Consider the following 23873-nt stretch of genomic DNA (forward strand, 5'->3'; position numbering starts at 1 on the left):
AAATCTCAGACAGAGCAGTAAGTAACACCATATATTAAAAGCATAGCATGTAATGGCGTACCTGTTTCTCAACATGTTCTGCGGGCCAGCCCTGCACATGTTTTATGAGGTTCTCGTTAAAGTGTGCAGCCAAGGAGGGTGTGAAGGAGCAGGCTTGTCTTCCTGTGGTTGTGCCAGCTTGGACAGAGCCTGAAGGCATTGCCCCACTCACCACATTGGAACCCTGACCCCCGCCACTAGCATTATTACTGCCACCAACGTGGTTAGGTCCAGGAGATGGGCTTCTTTGACTGCTATAAGAACAGTAAAGAAATAACAGTAAAGTCAATACTACATTATGTTAAAGTGTTAATCACACCTAAGGGTAAACAATTGAAATCTCCAGATCATTTCTTTAACAAGAAAATGCCTATGAATTGTCAGGCTTCAATGCTGAAAGCCTGCCAATTCACAAAATTAGTATCACTAAATTAAAATGTCTCAGTTAATATGGTGAAGACAAAATGCTATTTAAAACAGCAACTTACAGTTAAAAAATAGCAATTTTCAACTTCAATAAAAAAGACTAATTGTTCATTATCCAGATTCTTTAGCAGCTGTTTTTATTTTTATATAAAAAAAAAAAAATCATGTTGCTGTTCCAGTGCTAACCAGAAGATGGCAGTCAAATACAACATTTTCATGAGATTTCACTTTCCAGTGCAATATCTCTAACAAGACCACTGCTCACAGACATGTGTAGGTCAGCAAGGCTGAATAATTGTTGTCTACCTTATATAAATAACACTGGTAAATTTTTTCCTCCTCAAACTACACACCCATCATAGCTAAATACTGCACTGTGGTAAAGCGATTTAACTAAAACACAAAGCGATTAAAAGAAAACATCGTACCTAGATGTGTGGAGATCAAATTAACATACATAATTTAGGTTACTGTGATAAGCATTTCTCATGCTTTCTGACAGACATTAATGCACACCTCTGTCTCTGCAGTGTCCGCGGGGAGTTGCCGTTGTCATGGTGTTTGTCTGAGGGGAGGGACTGTTGAGATGAAGGAGGGGGGAGAGAACTGGACTTAACCCCTAGAGCATTAACCTGAGGTGGGGGGGGGGGGGGGGTTGCAGAGGAAGAGGAGAAAAATAAATTACTACTAATAAACACATCGGCTGCAATATAAATAACCTGCAATATTTGTACAGTACACTACTCTAAACATGTTAACACAATGTACCTTGGTTTGTGATGAGACAGGAGTGGTGCTGAGTGGGGTTTTGAGAGGTGCTGTATTAGTTTGGGGTGTACTGATCCTTGGGGACACATACGACCGAGGGGATGAAGCATCTGACGTCAGGGACATCGGAGATTGACTTGACTGCTGAGCTAAAAGTAAAAAGTAAAATAACGCAATGTTTTGTCCAAATTTGTGTCTCTCTGACTACAATTTGTACAAAGACAAAGTTAAATTAAATTCATAAATACAAGAGCAGCAACATCTGTTTAAAACAATTCACCAATCTTAACAAGCTCTCCTCAAAAATATGGAACACAACACATCCCATATCAGTCCAATACGCAACACGGCTTATAGTGTCCAAATACAGGATGACTATTTTATTTTATTTGACAACCCTAGTCTGCAGGGAAATTAGGGAAATTCTACTGGATTTAACGCCATTACATTTAGGGAACCTTCAAAAGTGTTCCACAGCGATCACCCACTCCTAACTGTCTGTGATGAGGCTGAATTCAGCTGCTTGGGGCTTTTTGTTCAAATTTTCACATTAAACGTCTCAATTTAAGTTGGCCCCACGTCCTAAAAACAACAGTGCCACCTAGCGGTGGGTTGTTCTCCTGCTGGTCACATTTGTGGATCAGGCTGCATTTGTATTTGGATCGGGTGAAATGAGAAAGAAATGTTTCATAACCCAAAAACCTGCAAGAGGTAATGAACCAATACATGTCACAGAAAAAAGTGACATCACAAGACCCCGTCTCCAACGATAAACTCGATGTGTACCCGTCATTTTTAATTTTTTGGGGACTCTCAGATTAGCAGAGATTTCCTTGTCTTTAGCTGGATTTTTTTGTCAGCCACCAATCCAAAAAGCATTTGAACCTCTTCAAGACATTACAGTGAGCCTAGCTGCCATTGTGAGTCGGATAAAGACAAATGTAACCACTGCTTTAACTGGAGAAAACACCAAACATCTCACAGAGACCCGAAGCAAGGAATTGAACCCACAACCTCAGGACCCTGGAGCTGTGGAAGTGACACTACCTATTGTGCCACTACACCAACAAAGCAACAAATGCATGATGCAAAAGTGAAATATGTCATTACATTGCCTACAAGAACAAAAATCACACAGGCAACACAGCAGAACCAACAGTGCCAGTTGGCAAGAATTTTTATAAAACGTGTTCTGTCAAAAAAGCTAAAGCCATCAAACCTACCCCTAACATCTGTCCAAAGAACTTTAAAATCTATATTAAAGAGTTCAGGAATCAATAGTAGTGCATCTACGCCTTTTTGTGGTCAAATTAAACAAAACGTTCACTGCAGTCTCATTCATTCAAGTGATGTTTGTTAAGATTGAAAACAGATTTTTCATTCATTTATGTAGTAGCTAACACCATATTGGCAATGAGCCTTACTAGTGGCTGAAAATACAGACTATTAAAGATGTACACAGATTTTTGTGGCACATGACATTACTTAAACAAACAAATAAATATTGCTGTAATTTTGTGTTGTAACATTGCCCAATTGCAAGAGATTAGATTCTATTAGATGCACCTAGGGCAATGGGTCTTTGCAAGGATGAAGAAATACCCCCAAAAAAGCAGCAAATAAGGGATGATGATGTTTCACAGCAGCTTGACACTGATGCACAAATTCATTTCAAATGAAAGCATTTGAGCTCTGTGTGTTTCTGCTGCACCTGAAACCTCCATCAAGCATGATTGACTAATGCCTAGAAAATATAACATTAGATTTCCCTTCATGTATTAAACTTGAGCATATCTTTGGAATATTCACCCCCCCCCCCATCACTTTATATGGATAATCCAATCCACTGAAATATAAAAATACATAATAAAAAAAATAACACTTTTGATAATTGTTATATTTACTTATTAATAATTTTATATTTTGCTTACAACACTTACATAAACTTTTATAAACACGTTCCAAGTAGATTTACTAAAAATTGATATCCCTCTTTAGAATTTAAACAACGTAACCAATTATACAATGAAATATTAATGTTCTCAAACTAATTCAAACCCTTAGTATGATCTAATCCACAATCCCAGGGACCCTGGAGCTATTTGGCAGTGACTCTACCTTTAGCATGAAAATGCTGTGTTCTTTGAAATCAAATTGGTTTAAATCAAATTCTTTTATTCTTTGAAGAAACAGTGCTTGCCAAACAGTAATTATCACTCTATATTCCAGGCCAGACCACAATCAGTTTTAGCACAAACTCACTTGGCCCATATAGATAAAACATAAGTAGCTGATTAAATTCAAAAGCAATGGATTAACTGAAGGAGCATGAGTGTCCTTAGCAGAGGACCAGCATAGTATTCTGCTCAACACACAGAAAGCAAGCTGCTATGCACAATTCATGCCGAGTATCTGAGTATCAAGATGTGTAGGAGTGTTCGGACTGGTACCTTGGCTAGAAAGCTGGGCAGCCTGAGAGAGCAGTGTTGTGATATTGAAGGCAGATGGACCAGCAGTCAGAATCTTGTGGAGCATTGACTGCAGTGATGCCTGTGTCACCGCTGCTGTGAGAACTACAAACACAAAAGTAGTTTAGAAATTGAGTTCTTATTAGAGTCAGAAGCAAAGGGTCTGGATAAGAATTTATGCTGCCATACAATCAACTTTCTTAGTCAAAAAAAAAAAACAAAAACGCTTAAAGGCATCAGAGCAAATACATACAGTATAGACTTCTGGCACCCCATAAATGTGATGTGAATATTAATAAGAAAGCCCATATTAAACATTTTATACATTTTTAATACATCATTTTGAGACACTGTTCAATTTTTTTTATATACTGGAAATATGGTGTTTATTGTTATACCACCAACCCTAAACGAGCCAGAGCTGACTTCAACATGCCTACTAATTTCCAGCCCCACCCACAGCAATGACCATTTAGCCAGGTAACTAAAAATACAAAAGCCCAGTGTGAACAAGACAAAAGCAAGCATCCAAACAATCAGTAGGACATTAAACTCAATATACAATCAGCATATGTTCTAGTCTAAAACTATACTCCTGGAGCAACTAGTGAGAAGCAAGTTGTAGTAGCAAATTAAGCTTCCCTTTACGCATTAATTAAAGAGCAAGTTTCTTGGACAGTTCGTTTAAGGCACTGAATGTAAAAGCACTGTAAATCGTTGCTTGCACCATCAAATATTGGTAACCAATCAAGCACAATGGACTAAAGTCTAAATTATTTCACTCCATGATTACTTTACTAAGTGAGAGAGGTAAAAAATTTTCTACCTTCATTGATCTTGGCCATATCCACGCTGGCATTGTTCAGCTGAAGGGCCGTCTGCAGAGCAGGGAGAAGCTGGCGCAAGAGGGAAGGGTCTTGCAGGATAGTGGGTGTTGCTGGTGACTGCATCACTGGGGAAACTGGAACTGTAGAACTTGAAGAGGAGCTAGCAGGATTGGTGGCGCTTATACCGGATACAGCAGATGATGAGGAAGAGGAAGAAGGGTTGAGAGAAGGCGGCTTTTCTGTGGCAACTGCGGGCTCTAATTAGGATGAAGGGAGGAGAGAGGGTGGGACAAAAAGGGACACAAATGTAAAAGACGACCAAAGCTATATTTGAAAAATATCCCTAAGCAATATATAAATGTATTCTTTAATTCTAATAATGATTTCTTATTGATGAAAAAGGTAGAAGGAACGTTATTGACACGAATATACCCCATGGGATAATGTTATTTAAATACTGGGGGAACCTGAAATGTTCAGAAAAAACTCAGTATGGGTTTATGCAACATTAATTACAATAATCAATCGTTTTTGGCATATTTACAGTATTACTTCAATCCTTACAAAAAAAGATCATTGGTCATTTCATGGGCAGTGATGGCAGTTACTGGTTATAACCCAGAACATAGAAAGTTAATATAAAACCAAACAAATTTACAAATGAAAATTTCCCACAAAATCAAACTTTTTCTTTGACACATCTTTATACTCCATGTAGGCCAAGTTTTGCCTTCCATACATGCTGAAGTGTTCTATAATCAAGATTACTGAAAGTGGCATCAAAATGTAATGTAGTTGTAAAATAAAAGTGCAAAACAGCCACAATTGGGAACGTTTCAGAAAAAAAAAAATCACTAAATTCCTTTTTATAATTAACGTCCAATCCATTAATATCCAGAAGATTTGGATAAAAAAAAAAAAATAGCTCATGCTACATCTGAGATGTTACACCACAACTTCTTTTCAAACTGCTGCATATTAGGGGTGGGGCGACATGGCAAAAATACAATACCAAAATTTTTTTTTTTTTTTTGAAGGATCACAATCTTGATTTTACCACATTTCTTTTTTTTTAATGCTGGTTTTAATCTCTTAATATTCCAGGTATTTTTTCCATTTTCCACCTGAAATTACATACTCAAATCCTGAAGCAGTGAATAAACTAGAGACAATTTTATGAAATAACGTTGCTGAAAAGCCTTTAAAAATTTTAAAGATATTAAAATGAATGTTCAGCGGTCAAAATGTGATCAAAACTAAAAATTGTAGGCATTTTTTTCTCAATTTAATTTGGAATCATCTTTGAAATCTTCCTTTGGTATCTTCAAAGGCCCCATCTTCGCCATAAGATAAATGATTAATTATGTTTTATCTAAGCTTAATGGCAACATTTTACCTTCCTTGACAAACTAATCTCATGCACCTCTCCAAATGGCTTTTTACCCTCACCAAACAGGAAAAAAAAGTTCTGAGTATACTGACGTAGATTCATTCTGATATTTAGCCTCGTTTCTAACCCAGTACTCTTCCCCTTTAAGGCCAGACATGTTGGAAGGAGGGCACTTTCCCCGATTGGCCGCCTCCCTCACTTCCTCTCCTGTGTTTTAATTTACAAGTAGGGAAAGAGCAGATAGTGAAAGAGATCTAAGCTTTGAAAACATATTGTTTTGACTGTTGTTTATTTTGATTGCTCTTGCCATATAAAACTGTCTGTGCTGTCTCTTGCAGTGCGCCTCTGTTAGGCGTCAAAGCATGGTTACTTCCCCACCTCCTTGTTTGAGCATCGCCCCAACTGTTTACACACTTGACTGACGTTTTGTTAAAACTACATGGCCAAAACAGACACACAAACATGACTAATGAGTGGATTGATGGAGAGAGTCAAATTGGTTCTTGTTTTGAATCTGAGAAACTATGTAAGTGCTGGTATGCTGTGTGTGTGTGAATTGCTTGTGGGCTCCTCAAGCTTCGTGGAGCCATAACGAATGGCGTGAGTGTGAACATATGAAACAACAACTTTTTGTCTTAATTTGGTAGTCGTACATTTTACAGTACTGACTTACATTATCAGTGTCCCAAGAGTCTGCCCATTCGACTAATGTGTAATATGTACACAGTATGTAAAAAACTTATAAAAACTGCAGTAGACTGAATGTGCATTAGCCCAATCTCCCTGTGATGGTTTATCGTGGACAAATACTTATCCTTCACAATCTGATATTGTCATATTGCAAACCCCTACTGCACACACGTCATAAAACAGCTGAACATCAGCTTACAGACTCCTGCATTGACTAGCATTGTGCTGAGTGAATGGGGTTGAGGGAGGGCCATCCAAACCATCCAGTAAGAGGGCAATTATAGTCTCTTGCACTCCTGGCCATGGACGAACCTCTCAATTTTCAAATGGGCCAACAATTGCACAGTTTCACCTTTTAGCCCACATTGTTTTAATTAAAAAATATATATATAATGTGTAAAGTACTGTTTTCAAACTGCGTATAGATACAAGAAACAAGACTATTACATAGCAACCAAACATCTATGTGCTGTGAACATGAAAAACCAACCACAGCTGGAAGTCGCGGTGTTAAGCTCTCAAGGCAAAAACAAAAGAACGTGCTATTGTCCAAGAAAAAAAAAAGTATATTAATTTAAATAAAAAAACTCAACCTAAAGGACGTAGTGCCATCACTCTAGATACAATATTTCCACTGATCCATAGAGCAATACCAGAGGAAGTACACGTCTTGCTCAAGCTTGCACTGGGCAAGACGCCCTTATGTGCGTGCAGGTACTGCACAGAATCTCGCTCTACTGGACAATGTTTTCTATGAAGATTTTAACTGGTTGTGAACAGCTGAACACCTGTGCTGGCGATGCTTGAGTTACCTTAATTCTCTAATAAGGAGGGGTTTCTACTCATGTTTGAACATGGTGTAGTATACAGATTACTTCAAACTTTGCTGTCATATAATACAAGATTTCCTAAAAGCGCCTGGTTGAATTGAGAGATGCGCTTAATATGTTCAAATAATTATGTATTAAACAACATCATACATGTGCATACCATGTAACACTAAATAACTATGTGCAAGAATACTCTTTAATTATCAATACTATGTACTACTATGTAACTTGTAATTACAATAACTCAGCCAAGCCAGCCCACATTAAGAACAAGAGTATGACAAAGTGAACACTGCATACTTCCTGAACACAATAGCGTGTCTCACTGCTGATACTCACTGGTACTAGAGAAGCTGGTGGGAGCGGCCTGTATGGCTTCACGCCTATAGTCTCTGTCCTTTGGGAAGTTGTTGACCATTGCCGTTGTTGCTGTCGCCATTTTAGTCGCCTCCTTCTGTCTCTGCTCTCTAGAACACAATAAAGGAACACAAGGGAAACGGGGAGTGAGTACAAATTATAGTGACTTGCCAATAAAAGAGATAATTTTAACCCTGTTGTGAATTTTATACCAGGAAACAAGCTCTGTGAATTTGTATAATTATAATAATTAACACTGAGATACGAGGAAAAAGTGGGGATACAGTATTATCATTCTATATTACACTCCTCCTCATAACAGCCAAAACAGCTAACATAGCTGATGATCTTTAAACGCATGCCATTTTTCATGGTTGTAGGAACATGCTGGTTTAAAATTTTCATTTCATTTTCAATTTACAAAAAATGGGTTTCCTGGAAAATAAAATAAACACATTCTAGCCAAAATTATTACCTGACCATCCTATACCCTCTTAAACGTTGCAGCGGATTACCTTTCAGCACACTGTTCCATTTTAAATGGTGATTATATTGCTATTCAAGGTGATTTTAGTTTGTCTATCATTAATTTCAACCTTTTCAGCACATTATAACAAGTGCAATAACAATGAACATAACTTCTTCTCCTTATTGGGTAATTAGCAACTTCCCATAATTTAAAACAAAGTCTACATATATATTCAAACACATCACAAAGGTTTGTTTTCTCTTATTAGTGCTGGAATATGCTGAAGGACGCAAAGTCATTACATACTTCCATTTTATTTATTTATATATTTTATTCATAATTACACATATATTGCCTTTCTAGATAATCGAAGATACTTTATAATCAACACTGCACAGAATGCCATTCCAATCAACATCAATCCACACTGGAAAGAAGCGGCAGCCAAACACACACAGCAAACTCTCAACCAGGAACGACTGTCCACCTGGAGGACTGCATCGGGCACAAGGAATTCACCCAGGAGATTGTGCCAATTCATGTCTGGGTGTGCACTCATACAGACATTTGTTCATCATACACACTAATTCACTAGGGCTGGGTGAAATGACCAAAAAACAAATTTCTTGATATTCCTTCAAGAAATTCATTCATTCATTCATTCATTATCTGTAACCGCTTATCCAATTTAGGGTCGCGGGGGTTCCAGAGCCTACCTGGAATCATTGGGCGCAAGGCGGGAATACACCCTGGAGGGGACGCCAGTCCTTCACAGGGCAACACAGACACACACACATTCACTCACACACCTACGGACACTTTTGAGTCGCCAATCCACCTGCAACGTGTGTTTTTGGACTGTGGGAGGAAACCGGAGCACCCGGAGGAAACCCACGCGGACACGGGGAGAACACACCAACTCCTCACAGACAGTCACCCGGAGCGGGAATCGAACCCACAACCTCCAGGCCCCTGGAGCTGTGTGACTGCGACACTACCTGCTGCGCCACCGTGCCGCCCCCTTCAAGAAATGCACACTTCAAGTAAACTTGCATTAAGAAACAAACTGCCTGTATCCAAGCTGCTGCTTAAATTTTTTTTTTATAACAAAGTAAATAAAATGGTGTCTTCACAAAAAGTTCATATACATAATTTAATATTATTTGATTATATGACCTGTTTCTCTCAGTGTTGCCACATAACCAACAATCCCCTGTAGGTGAAACTGTGACTCCATTGGCTGCAGCGCTAAATGATGGACAGCCAAGTCTGGCTGCTGATTGGCTAAATAAAAGTGACGACCCATGGGAAGTGCATCCTCTGTTTGAGAGCTGTAGAGTATCTGCACCCCCCTCCGGCTGAGGGAGAGCAGCGTGTCTCAAAGAAGTCATGGTGTTAACAGCACTCTTTTTTTGGAATTAAAGCTTCTGCGCTGGTTTTATGTTTGTCCTTTGTTGACTTTAGTTATCAGAGAGATAGACCTGAGTGTGCGCAAAAAATGTGCCGAGAACTGCTCCAGCAGCATACACGAACAATGGCGCGCATGATACATCCCCCAACTTTAGCTTGAGTTCACGTGCCTACATCAGAAGCTCGCGCTCACGTCCCAGTACTGCGATATGCCAAAAGTTTTATCAAATCAAAAAACATACCGGTATTATCTTGAATGATATTATATCACCCACACCTATCATTCACTCTCACAAACACCAGGACTGTTATTAGAGAACCCAATTAACCTAATGTTTTTGGACTATGGGAGAAAACCAGAGGCCCCGGAGGAAACCTGTGCAGACACAGGGAAAACATGGAAACTCCACCCACATGGGCCTTGAACACCAAAAGCGCCGGGAGGTGAACGTCCTAACCATCAAGCCACTTTGCTTTTGGCATGCAAATTCAATTTCTTATTACAACGTTGGTCTACGTGATGAGGTCAGTGAATTGGACCCATCAACATCCATCCCACAGTCTAAATACTGTCAACCTGTTTTAACTTTCAGGTCTTAACTTCACAAAAGTCTTAGCCTACCTACAATCACATCGATTATTTGAAACAAGCACCCCCAAGATGCCTTTATCTAACTTATAGTGGTTGTTAATCTTTAAGATGTACAATTTTGGTCTTTCCTGTAAGAGTATCATCTGAGCATAAGTTTGCTGGGAATAAGTCTCTAGAATATTGCTCTTGTTTTGCTGACCCAGCTGCAATTATTTTTGCCAACACATTACTTATCCAAAGACAACAAACAAGTGTGTGGTAACACATTTTCACTCATCTGTGACAGTGCATGTTCTGATAAAAACGGGCTCGAGATCATCATGCTTGGTTTTTTTTCTAGCCTGAATTACAAACTCAGTGCCCTGTTCCACCTTAAATGGTGCTTAAATGGTGCTAATCAAAATATATTTGATTACACACCCCCAATTCCCAATCCCCAAACACATTAACAATACCATAAGAAAACTGATAACCGTGATTAAAAACAAAATATGACAAATGTATATTACATATTGATAAGATATATTATTAACAATATCACAACAAGTTCTCATACTGTTTTTGTAATCATAGTCCAAAAAAATGAATAAATTATGTTATTTCAATTTCACTGCACTACTGAAATTTAAAACATTCAATAACATTAATCATTTTTCAGAATATAACAGATGCAATTATGGTGGAACATGAAAATTTGAACAAGAAGCCAACTCAATTAACCTGGTGTTCCGATCTGGAAGCTGTGTATTACTGTGGTCCTACAGTACCAGGGTACACCTCATTTTATTTTAGTAATTTTGGGGCAGCCCTACACCAGTCACTCTGCAATTGTTTACTTTAGTTAGCCACAGTAAAATATTTTCTGAGGTAGGCAGATCTCTTATCAACCCAGCTAAGATAATACTGAACAGGTGCGCTGCCCTAGGTAGCAACACCTTTTAAAAATATATAACCTTGCTTTATTATATAAGAACATTAAAGAACAGAATACCAAGGGTGTCACGTTTGCTTACTTCTCAAGCCATTCTTTTGGTTTCTCCCATTGGGAAACTTCTGTTCTGCAGTTGTAGTAGTACTTCTTTCCTGAAGAGCTGATGTGTTCTGACCAATCCTCTGCAGGATCAAACGGCTGAGGAGCAAAAGAAAACAGATACATTCTTATTATACCACAGTTAGTTGCGCCTCTGCAATGTGATTGGCTGAGAGACAATCCAGGAGTGCGAATATTACACTATAATGGCACTCTGACCAAAGTTATTCAGGTATCACTTCGCAAAATACATGTAACCTAGCAACGATGCCAGTGCGTACAAGACAAAAGCTGTGCCTGGACTTTTTCAGCCAAGGTCGATCTGGTTCATTTTCCTTTTGCCCACATTATTTTGATCAGAGTAAAGGGTTATGGCGCAGTGGACCATTATCTGCTTTCTGATTTGCAAACAAAAGAAAATCAGAAAAAAAGTAATTGGCTACATTTCTGTGACTGTGTTTAACTCGAGTCAAGGTGCGTCTTTTTTTCCCACTGCTCTTGTTCACCAGCACAGCTCTGGAGCAATACTCCAAATACTCACTTTTAACTTAACCAGAGAGAACTTGGCATCATTTAGTGTATGATATATATCACTACAATCTGAATCCACTGTAAACATGGTTTAAACCATGACATTTTATTGACTTGATGCATTTATCTCTGTTTCTATCCTGATTTGGACAGAGAGCAGCACTGTATAATGCAGCCTTGTTACCCAACAAATCTGGTGTGAACATGAACCACTGCTCAGTGGAGAGAACCAAAGTACAGAAGTCCTTGATGGGTCCAACATCACACAAGATGGATAAAAACACTCATTTTTATGGTCTTTGTCTTAAAACCTAATAATAAACTGCAACAACTAACTATAATAATACACTCAAGATTCATGCTATAATGTGAGATAATGGCACTGGTGTACTGATATTCGGTATGAGGCCTCAGTGCCAATATCTCATGTTATGGCACTCCCTCTCGTGTATTATTGCTGAGAGCCGGTCCTGTGACTGAGGCTCTGTTCTGGTGGAAGCTTTTCCCTCAAGCGCAGCGGTTCTGAATTGTATTGAGCAGTACATTTATCCATATTTAATCACAAGCAGAGCTGTTTCATGACCATTTCTTTCTCACTAGCTGCAAGTAAACATTTGAAAGCGGTCTGGCGGGAGACTGCAATTACAATTATGTCTGACTAGTTAGCTCCTTAACTACTTAAACTGAACTCATTATCACTGTGCTCAACTCTGCTAATTAAACACATTGTCATTATTTAGCACACGGGACTGTATAGTGTCCTATGCATAATATGAGAAGTAATGTTTTAATAGCTTGCTGACTTCTAAATGAGCTAATAAGCTAATGCTTCAGTCAGATCCCTCCCCTAATGACAAACACGCTATTCAACACCAACCAGTGGGCAGCACTATATTATCACTTTTTCTGTAAATTGCACGTTCTGATAAAAACTGCAGCCCTTACCAGGCCTTTTTAATCGACAGTTCCCTCACACAGGCAGCAGAATGCTACAGCTGATTGGCTGTTTGCATGTCACTGATAGCACTGTCCATTTATGAAGGGATCTTACTGGCTGTTTAAGACCCAGGGCAGGAAAATACTTTGGTTGTGTTCACACAGCCAAACATTGCATATTAATTTTGTGTTTTCCTGCTAAATCATATTTAACATAAAGTGAAATTATTTAACATCTAGACGTTACCACTGAAATGTCTACAAAATACTAAATACATATAACACAGCATAAAACTCAACTAGTATAACGAGGAATGCCATTAATCTGCAGAAAATAAAATTGTCTAAATGTTACAGATTATCTTTTCCATCACGTATACACAATATTAACATGGTGCAAATGTTCCCATGACAGTTTGCAAAGAAAACTACAGCAGAAAATAAAAATACAACAATCAGAAAGCCTGATGCTTTTATGTCAGCCATTAATTTTGAAAGCATGAGGCATCACACCACCACAACAGACATAAAACAAGACATGCATTAGGACCAGTAAACATCAGAAAACTTGAACAACAGATGGAAAAGGGCTTACAAAAAGGGCTTTTTAAAATTTTAATGATCAAATTCAGACAATCAAGAATACAGAAACAGAAGAGATGGAATGAAACAGCGATGAGTGAGAGAAAGGGGAGAGGCAGGGGGGCTTGAGGGAGAGAGCTGCATCCTGATGCAAGCATGTGTAATATTAGGTGAAGCAGACCTTGGTGCATCACCCATATAGACTTTCTCTGTAATCGAACTAAAACACTCCTCCTCATGCACTGCTACATAGCCCAGCCAGGCCAGTATGAGTCAGACCTACTTAAAGTGTAAGAATTTAGTTTTAATACAGATTCCAAATGAAAGGTACCAAATTGTACTCTTCTTTAACAGCTTATCTCTACATTAACAAACAAACTGAGGCAAAAGAAATCTTTTTAAAGTTAATTTGTCCATGAAAACACCTGTCTATAAAAATGCTGACCAAGTTGTACATATTTTAAGGCCAATAAAAAGCTACTGTTGAGTCAAAAAAAAAATCCGCCTTTCAAATGAAAACAAACATAGTTTAAGAACCAGACCTATTCGGAATGTAAATGTCTGCCCGGTGACCATTAAGAGAGTTACTGCATTTAAAGTCTTGCAAGGCCAAGTAAGATCTTTTAACAAGAATGTCCTGAGACAACCATGATAACATTTAATACAGCTTGTACTGCACAATAAACTGCAATATTGAAGATGTCCGGCAATATTCACAGAACAGGCCAGACATAGAGCAGCCATGCTTTAACAAACTCTCACCCCCACCTACGGAGCAGGAACAGAGCAATATCCTTATTTTTTTTCCCCATGAATATTCATGTTTGGGGGTTTCCTCTGCCATTCCTCTGAGCAGAGAGGAAAGGATGCCTAGCATTTTACAACATTGTCCTTAGTTACAATTTTTTTATTGCATTTTACAATTTTTCCATTGTCCTTAGTTACCAAAATTTCAGCAAAACTTTACAGATAATTAAAATTAATTTGGAAAGTTGTGTTAATACTTTGTGTAAACACAAATTAATAATTTTACCAAATCTGTCCACAAGATCCTTTGGTAATTCATTAGTTTTACAGAGCCTAATGAACTTCCAGAAAAAATTAAAAAATGTTTTGTTTAACATTCAACATGTGTTCTCTTGACAATCATATCCAGGCCCACAAACCTACTGCAGTACCAATTATCAGCAATGACAATTAGTTAAATAAATGTTGTAACCATCTGATCACACAGCATGGAACTGCCCATTTTACTAGTTTGCATGGCAGTTTCACCACCACAATTCAAATCTGCCAAACCTGGTCTAGCAAGTAAAGGGCAAGCCCACATGACTACTTAGCACCAAAACTACACTTCGTCAAGCATTAGCCCACAGCTACAGTTCACCAGAAATACTTCTGCGTCGACCCAATGTGAACACGCTCCTCTCCAGAAATGTAACTATGCGTCACGTAGTCGCAGACCACATTTTGTGACTTGTCGGTAGTCAGATGGATGTTGTTTAAGTTGAACTGAAGAAATACAAGAACATGAACTACTCTCCTCCACACAGAGACACAGACAGCAGCAAACTTATAGTGAGAGATTTCCACAGTCATGGTGTCCAACTCTGAAGTATAAACGCTCACAACGGATTAAAGCTCTTGCATGACCTACAGCATAGGCTCAGCTGCAACTAAATGCAGAAGTATAAATTGGCCTTAAGGTGGAAACGGAGATAGCTCAAATCTATAGCTAAAGATAGCTAAATCTTACTGTCAGAGAAATACAGTCTATTCCTGTTCCTGAAATGTTCACTTTTTGGAGATGTGTGTTTTTAATTGGTTAGCATGGCTGACTACATACAAACATTTCCTAATTAAATTTTATATGAGACCTAAGAATCACCTCAGGCCAACATCATAGACAATGTTCCTGCAGCAATAGTTAAAAGTTCAAAACATAAAATAAAATGTCTGCAATCTGATCTGATTGAAAACCAAAAGGCCATCTGATTGAATAGGCCAAAAGGAGGGGAGAGGAGGGGGGGGGAAGAAAAAAAAATAGGAAGCTTCACTTTTGTTTATTTAGAACAAAGCATGATTTAAATTTGCACCTAGATTTACATTCACTCCCACTCTCCTAAAGGGATTATGACACTGTGTGTCTCATTTAATAAATCCAGACAAGTTTAAATGATAATGGTGATAAATCAAGTTAGTATTGTTAGCACTTTCTCAGTCCTGCCTCTATTCTCTTTGCATCAAAACACAAGTTTTATCCTTACACAGCAAAGACATTTAGTATGGCTGCTAAAATGAAGCAAATGCAATTTAATAAAAGACCCTTAAAATTGAAGCTTACATTACTGGAATTATTTTTAATATTGTGCACAAACAATTGGGTACATTGACAGAAAATACGGGAAAAACCTGGAGTTCATTATTTGCAGAATTGTATAACCCCACCATCTGAGGCTCTACACTCAAAGGGCTTAACCAACTTTCATGGCACAGCGTAAAGAGGCTAAATTGTATTAAAAATGCAGCAAAAAAACAAAACAAAAAAACCAAAAACAATAACAAAACAAAATAAAAAAACCACCAAGCCAAAACCACAAAAACCCAGAGCTTCTCTGCATAGGGTTGGTGAGTCTGCCTAATTCAGAAAACATAAGATAAACCAAGTCATTTTGATTAAGTGCTGCTTCCTATGTAGAGTGTAGAAATTTTAGAATTTCCCAAATAATAATTTTCCCTGTTTATCTCCAATTGCAGCAATAGACCCACATTTATGTGAGCTCCCAAAGATGAGTTTAGATGGAGCAAAAACACTACAGTCATGAAGAATAAGAGTACTGATTAAATATGGCAATAAACAAGAGCGGAGAAAAAAGAACACCAATTGAAACGACTAAGGACTACAGCGTTTCCCCTCATAACTCAATCCTTTATCCTGTGGCTCTTTGTTAACTTGTGGAAAAGTGGTGTAATGTGTCCCTATTAAATAAACAATGTTAATTTGGAAAATTCATACTAACTTCATACTAAATGCTGAATGACATTTCAAATCGAGGCAGACAAGTATTAACTGTAGTGACGATGGTTAAAAAAGTATATGAAAAAACAACAAATATGTAAGATAATTTATAATTTTTCTTCTTTGTAAATCATGCGACTGGTGTGATCTCCCAAAAGAGCCAAGATTATCAACAGTAAAGGAACAGATGGTCTAAACACAGGAGGGGTTGCCACAGCACCAGACATGGACTTGTTTCCTAAAATCATCAAGCCTCAGCAAAGATGTATGCAAAATAGGAGAGAAATCACTTCAATAACCTTAAGAGTAGGAATGTAAACGTCTGAAATTTGTTTCTGCATTGATTTTGGGATTTAAATTATTTTAGATAATTTTCTTAACTGACCATGTCCCCAGACACACTGCACTTCACGTTCTCTACAAAATGGTACCAAACACTGAGCATGTAATTAAATAAATAAACTTTTTATTCATTTATATTATACTATATACTATATATAACAATTTATTTTATTTGTAGGACACCTAAATGTAGTTGTGAGTTCAGAAAACTAAAATAATAATAATAAAAAAGAAACGCTAAATAATCTGAACATTTGAAGTTACATCTGCACAATCATTAGTCTATACAAGTAGTAATCCTGTGGCGTTATTGATGAATTTGATGAGTGAAATGTTTTAACACTCCAAAAAGAAATGTGCAGGGCAAAAATAAATAAATAAATAATTAAATTACCTAACTTTTAACCACAGCTTATAATACTGCATCAAATGTTTGAAATTAAATTAATTATACTGCCAATGTCAATGTAATCAAAAACAAATCAGAAACACTTCTGGTTAAATAATCTTCAGATGAATTAGTAGAATTTGAGTATTAAGGCTTTTTATACAATGTTTGTTTAAAAAAAATATATAAATAAAAAAACATAATAAAATAAAATAAATAAAAAAATGTGTGGTGATCTATAGACTAAATAATATATTACTTTTCCTCAGGGGGAAACAAGTTATACCAATTATCGAGCACAGCCCAGTAGGCATCAGCAGGCATGTATGCATGTACTTACTGTGTCTGACGATTTGTTGGGGTTTGAGTGAGAATTGGAGCTATGCAGAGAACTGTGGTTGTGGGAGTTCTCTTGAGGTGAAATACTGGTCCCTGAATAATAATAAACATATAAAAACATTTTTAACACATATCCATGTAATTTAAGTCACAATCAGTCCCAGACTTTGAAAAACAACTTTTAAAAATTGAGAAAATCAATATCAAGCAATTTATGTTTGAGAGCTGGTTTATCTCTTTAAAATGCAAATAAAATGCCATTTCAAAACACTAGAAACATTTATTATTAGAACAATAATAACATAGGTCAACAATATGTTGCCCAAAAAGATTTAACAAGCAAAATAAGTCTAAACATCAAAAAAAGTCTGAATAGAGTGTATATATAAAAAATTATATTGCCAATGTAGAGAAACGCCATGTAATCTAGCACTTGACTCTCCACTGTTCCTCAAATCATTCCCTCTTCCATTAACATTCATCTATAGCACTATAGCATGTTTACCACTGCTTTCCTTATATTTTAAAAGGTAAAAGCAAGGCTTAACATAGTAATATCGTAGTAATCATTAAAATAAACAGGTGTGTAAATAATCCTTTCTAACTGTGTTTAACGATGAATGGCATGTATGGCTTTATATACAGAGCTCTTCATTAGCCAACCTGTCTTACCTCACATTACAGAAATCACTGGCAAGTCATATTTGCATGAACAAAACATGTGTGACACTGTGTGAATTGTCAGAAGGGAAAACTCACTACAAGTTAAAAAAAAAAATACTTTTCTTTTGACAAACTACTTAAATTTAATATGAGAAAGGACATGATCTTGCAAAGTTACAAAGTTACTTCAAGCTGGCTTTAATTTTTAATGCAGCAGAGTTAACAGGACACCCACAAACTTTTAAGAAATTTGGGGAATTGTTTCTAGACTTTCTCAGCTAATCTTTCCCCACTTGATCCATTTTCATCCAACTGCGAACCAATCACAGTCGTAACATTTCTGTGGAGGTGTCCGACAGGGTACAGCATACGGTAGCCAGCTGTGAAACATCTGACACAGTCTTGAAGACTTAAATTGGCCTCAAGTAACAGCCTACTCAAGATACAATACACAACACATTACTCAAGACATACTAAAAACGAACAGTCTTCTTTTAAAACAAATTGTATACACCAGCTTTAGTCCATCATGCTGTCCAAAGTGTCACTGATTTTTATCAAACCCTCTCCAAACATATGCATGCAAGAAACAGTGAGGTTTTCAATATACTGCAGATGAAATGTTACTAAATTACCTAAGAAATGTACAGAATGCAGGGCATTGGGTCTCATACGACTAGATGGGGATTTTAACAAGAAACTGACTCTTTATCATATTCACAGCACTTAATTATATCTGCATACAAAGAAGCACTAAACACACACTACATTGCCAAATGTATTTACTCATCTGCCTTCGCACACACATGAACTTCAGTGACATCCCATTCTTAATCCATAGGTTTTAATGATGTCTGTCTGCCAAATTGCTGCTTCAAGACTTGTAGGAAGGCACTTCTAAACCTTGTGGAATGCATTTATGGGATTTTTATGACCATTCTTCCACAAGCGTATTTGTGAGGTCAGACACCGCTGTTGGGCGAGAAGGCCTGGCTCACAATCTCTGCTCTAATTACTCCCAAAGGTGTTGAGGTCAAGATTGGAGCAAGTTTTTCCACATCTCATGTCTTTATGGACCTTGCTTTGTGCACTGGTGCCCAGTCATGTTAACCTTCCCCAAACTGTTGCCACAAAGATGGGAGCATGATATTGTACTTGGTATGCTGAAGCATTAAGCATTCCTTTCACTGAAGCTAAGGGGCTGAGCACAACTCCTCAACAACAACCCCACACCATTATCCCCCTTCACCAAACTTTACACTTGGTACTTGTCTGACTGCATTGTGCCGTTCTGGCAACCACCAAACTCAGACTTATCCATCAGATTGCTAGACGGAGAAACGCGATTCATCACTCCAGAGAACATGTTTCCACTGCTCTAAAGTGCAGGGGCAGCGTACTTAAGACCACTGCATCCAACGCTTTCAACTGCGTTTCATGATGCAAGGCTTGCATGCAGCTGCTCTGCCATAGAACCCATTCCTTGAAGCTCTCTACACACTGTTCTTGAACTAATCTTAAGTCCACGTGAAGTTTGGAGGTCTGTAGCAATGGACTCTGCAGAAAATTGGCCACCTCTCTGCACTATGTACCTCAGCATCTGCTGACTTATTTTGTGGCCTTCCTCTTCGTGTTGCTGTTGTTCCCAATCGCTTACACTTTGAAATAATACCTCTGACAGTTAACTGTGGAATATTTATTAGCAAGGAAATTTCATGACTGGACTTGTTGCACAGGTGGCATCATATCATGGTACCATGTACATGAGTGTACACGCCACTCATCTAGGGCTGTCACAATAACCACAATACTGTAATACCACTCTATTAACCAGCCAACCACAAGGAATTGCAAGAACCGTCACTACCAGAGTGTATAAATGTTTTACCTTTCATTGCATGGTCTTTCTTGTTTTACACTTTGATGTGTGTAATGAATGTTTTCCCAACTGCTGGCATCTGCTCAGCAACAGCTGAGTGTCAGTCTTCGTTTTATAAAATCGACACATTGGGTGCAAACCTAGTCACAAAACCAAAAGTTCGACAATTTGGGAGCATTTCAGCTTTCAACCAAATGAAAAGGGAGGGCCAGGCAATTCAGACGAGGAAATATGCAAAACATGTAACAGAAAAGTCACGGTGAAACAGGGAAATCCGAAATTTGAGATTTCATCTAGTTACCTATAATCCAGCTATCGGAGCCCAACTGCCTCCACCAGCACCGAGTCATTGAGCAGCATCAAAAGGAACAGTTCAGGCCGGTTCCATGCGACAATTAGGAGTGAATTAGAATCAGGATGAATTAATCAATTTGGGGCAATAAACTCACATATCGTAGTTTTGAACCCTGTTAAAACACAGCATGGGAAATTATTTCACCGCGACAGCCCTACACTCATTTCATTATCCAACTACAAGGAACCAACTGCTACTTCTTAAACACCTGCATGATTAGTAGTGATGCACGAAACTGACATTTTTAATTTTGCAACAGATACAATGCATAAATGCTGCATACCAGTCAATACCCAATACACACATATTAACCCTCTGCACTCCTGCCAGCGGGATAAAACAGAATTTCTACCAAAGCAACTCAGCGAGTTTTTGTCCTAAAAACATAATAAAACATACTTCTGGAACCCTTAAAGAAAAGCAATTCTACTTGGTTGTTATACAAAGATAAGTAACAAGAGGCATGTCTGAGACTCAGAATGCGACCCTTGATAGCTCACCCATTCATATGCATATGATAATAGCATGATAATCTGGACGCTTTTATTGGAGGTTTACGCCATGTGAAAATGCTGATTTTAGTCATATAAACAAAAGCACGGGGCTGTGTTTTCGCACCGAGTGCGGCGCTCCAAGATGGCGCAGTCAAGCATTTCAGGTCTCTGAGGAGTAACAGCTTCATTTCGTAAAGTGTAAGTAAAATATATTGAACTAGTTTTTCTGCAGCGCTTTTGGTGCTGGTTAGCTTCGATGCTACGCTAGTTCAGCAGTATATACCAGTAAAGGAATTTGTGAAGCTGACAGTAAATGTTTTTTAAATGTGCAGAGGCACAGGGTTCAGCTGATAGAGGGAAAAAAAACGACTTGTAGTAGAGTTTGGAGACACTGCTGCTTTCAAGCAGTCGTCTGAAGCTCATATGTATGGCTTTGTTGTTCCAAAGTAGTCTGTGTCTTTGCTAAATAAATAAACACCACCGTTTACAAGCAATTCAGCTGGTCTCGCTGATGTGGTGGGGGCTAATGTGCCACTATCTTTGACACCAGGGAGGAGATTTCTCACCTGTCTTTCACACCTGTCACATGAAGAGTCAATGTGCCACAGGTTTAGAAAAATACAGTTTCATATCAGATTCATAGCAAAATAGAAGAGAAATTAATTAAAATATCAGAAATCTGTATACACCACTATGTAGGAAACACATATGTCTACACAGTTTAGAGCGCTGAAGAAAACTCCATAAATGTTCATAATGTGTTTTTTCACTATCACTGTTTTGGGAAGTCCATATTTAGAGTTAATTTAAACAAAAAACAGATTAATTACATACATCTCTCACATTATTGTTGCTGGGTTTGTGCTAAATTAGCATGTGTAGCTGTTTGGGAACAAACTCTTTTTAGGTAGGTGAAATTTGTTAAAATATCAAGGCATGTTAGATCACCTCAGACGTAGCCGAACGGCCTCAGACTCCAGGGGGTTAAGGTACTGAATTTTCTATTTGTCACTAAAACATAAACAATTGTGCAGGAGCCAGCATTCAAATTCAAAATATAAAAGCAATCCAACTTCTTAAAATATATTAAAACAAATAATCTGTGTTATTTATTACAGCAAAAAATAAGCAGCTTCACTTTGTCAAAAAATAATCAATCTTATTTTGAAATATTCAGTGTAAACAGTAACTCAAGCAGCTGAACCTGAGGATAAACATGTAACCTGGTCCCCCCGGTTACTTTCTCTCACAGTGCTCTAAAAATATATTTTGTTTCAACGTTTATAAACATCAACAGTAGACTACTCAAAGTTTCTGGGGTGTATTTATTATGTTTCTAGAACAGAAACTTGTCGAGTTACGTGTTTTGTTGATTTTTGTTTAATCCCGCCCACAGGAACAAGACTTGTCCATGCGCCTCCTCCAGCCGGATGTATGTGTGTATGTGAGAAAACCCATCATGTTAATGCCAGGTGAGAATGGGACCAGAGAGAATGTAGAAGAGAGAGAGAGAGGCTGAGAGTTGGTCCAGTGACTGTAGCTGTGTTCCGAAGTAAGCTTTGCCCTCAAGTCCAGCATTTCTGAAATATAAGACATGCCTTGTACATGTTGGTATCATGTGGCACAGCCACTATAATTGGGCATCATGTCTTCACTTTCTGGTCAATTCAAATTAAAGCCTTTTGAACATGGATCTGTCCTTTGGATCGAACTAATTATCAGCCGACCCAGCCAATTTTGTTAATATCATATGATATCATATAGTATAAAGTATCGGATCAGTGCATACCCTCCGACTGAACAAGATACAGTAAAGTTTATTCTTTTAGGAAATTACTACAGCAAAACCTGGGTAAATAAGGCTTCTTTATTAACAGAGAGCCAAGGCTGCATTGTGCCATTCACTGACTTTGGAGACTTGTGAGAACTGTTACGGTTTCATTTTACACATTTAGTGCAACCAGGACCACGAAATAACGGAAAATCACAACATTGTCTTGAATGGCTAACAAGACACTATGGCTAATACTATGTCCAATAACGAGCTACTTGAGTTGTTTTCTCAAATTGCTATTTGTATCCTCTGAGCATGTAGCATTTCGTTTCTGTTTATTTAAAAAAATAAATAAATCTCCAAAATTAGGGATGTACAGATCTGATCTCTAAGACCGGTATCTGGGGCCAATCACAGCATTATTTTACTGATATGTATAGGCTTAATTGGGCTCGATCTTAAGTCCGATCCTCCGTTTACTCTAGGCGGCACGCTAACACTCCCTCCTCCTCCTGTAGCACTTTGTAAATGTTGTTTTAATATGACTCTGCTGGCCACTGCAGCTTTCTGACTGTTACTGTGTCTGACACAAACACACATTCCCGCGAGTCGAATTCAAAGCTGGAGCACAAGGGGGCGTGATTAGAGTCACCAACCATCCCTTATTTGGGCACTAAATGCTGCGTTGTGTTACGTTTTATCCCATATTTTTGTAGTGACACCGTTAAAACGATAATTAATTTAAGACACGTTGCTCTCCCTCAGCCGGAGGGAGGGGCAGATACTCCACGACTCAAACAGAAAATGTGCTACTCATAGTTCGATATTTTTATTAAGCCAATCAGGAGCCAGAGTTAGCTGTCCATCATTTAGTGCTGCTACCAATAGAGTCACAGTCCCGCCTACAGGGGTTTGTTTTTCTGCTCCGCTGAGAAAATCAGGTCAGTGCAGAAAAAATATATAACTCATTTGAGCACAGTGTCATGAAGTAACTACATTTCATTTCTCCCTCAAAACATCAATGATAACAATGAAGCTGACTGACTTTTAGAATCAAAGGATTAAAAAAAAATAATAATAAAAAAAATCACATTAACTTTCATATAAGATTAAAAATAATATTTATAAAAAAAGCAGCAGCTTGGATGCAGGCAGTTTCTTTCTTAATGCGACACATTAAGTGTCAGATACACTGGGCTGATTTTAATAACCATAATATAATTTGAATGTGAACTGTGTAACAGTATTATCTATGAAAGTTTAAGTATTGGATCA

The 23873-nt window shown here is 37.9% G+C and overlaps 1 protein-coding gene across 1 annotated transcript in view; it reads right to left on the reverse strand.

Moving 5' to 3' along the window:
• waca (WW domain containing adaptor with coiled-coil a) overlaps nucleotides 1–23873 on the reverse strand; it is a 30358-nt gene that overhangs the window by 1929 nt on the left and 4556 nt on the right. The window contains exons 4-11 of the mRNA XM_066666160.1: nucleotides 17435–17526; nucleotides 11280–11395; nucleotides 7778–7905; nucleotides 4528–4785; nucleotides 3684–3806; nucleotides 1234–1382; nucleotides 982–1097; nucleotides 62–293 (exon numbers count right to left, since the gene is read on the reverse strand). Of these exons, the coding sequence (XP_066522257.1) occupies nucleotides 62–293; nucleotides 982–1097; nucleotides 1234–1382; nucleotides 3684–3806; nucleotides 4528–4785; nucleotides 7778–7905; nucleotides 11280–11395; nucleotides 17435–17526 (1214 nt within the window). The remainder of the gene's footprint in view (nucleotides 1–61; nucleotides 294–981; nucleotides 1098–1233; nucleotides 1383–3683; nucleotides 3807–4527; nucleotides 4786–7777; nucleotides 7906–11279; nucleotides 11396–17434; nucleotides 17527–23873) is intronic.

This window comes from Hoplias malabaricus, chromosome 3 (genome assembly GCF_029633855.1).
Source record: "Hoplias malabaricus isolate fHopMal1 chromosome 3, fHopMal1.hap1, whole genome shotgun sequence".
Lineage (NCBI taxonomy): Eukaryota > Metazoa > Chordata > Actinopteri > Characiformes > Erythrinidae > Hoplias > Hoplias malabaricus.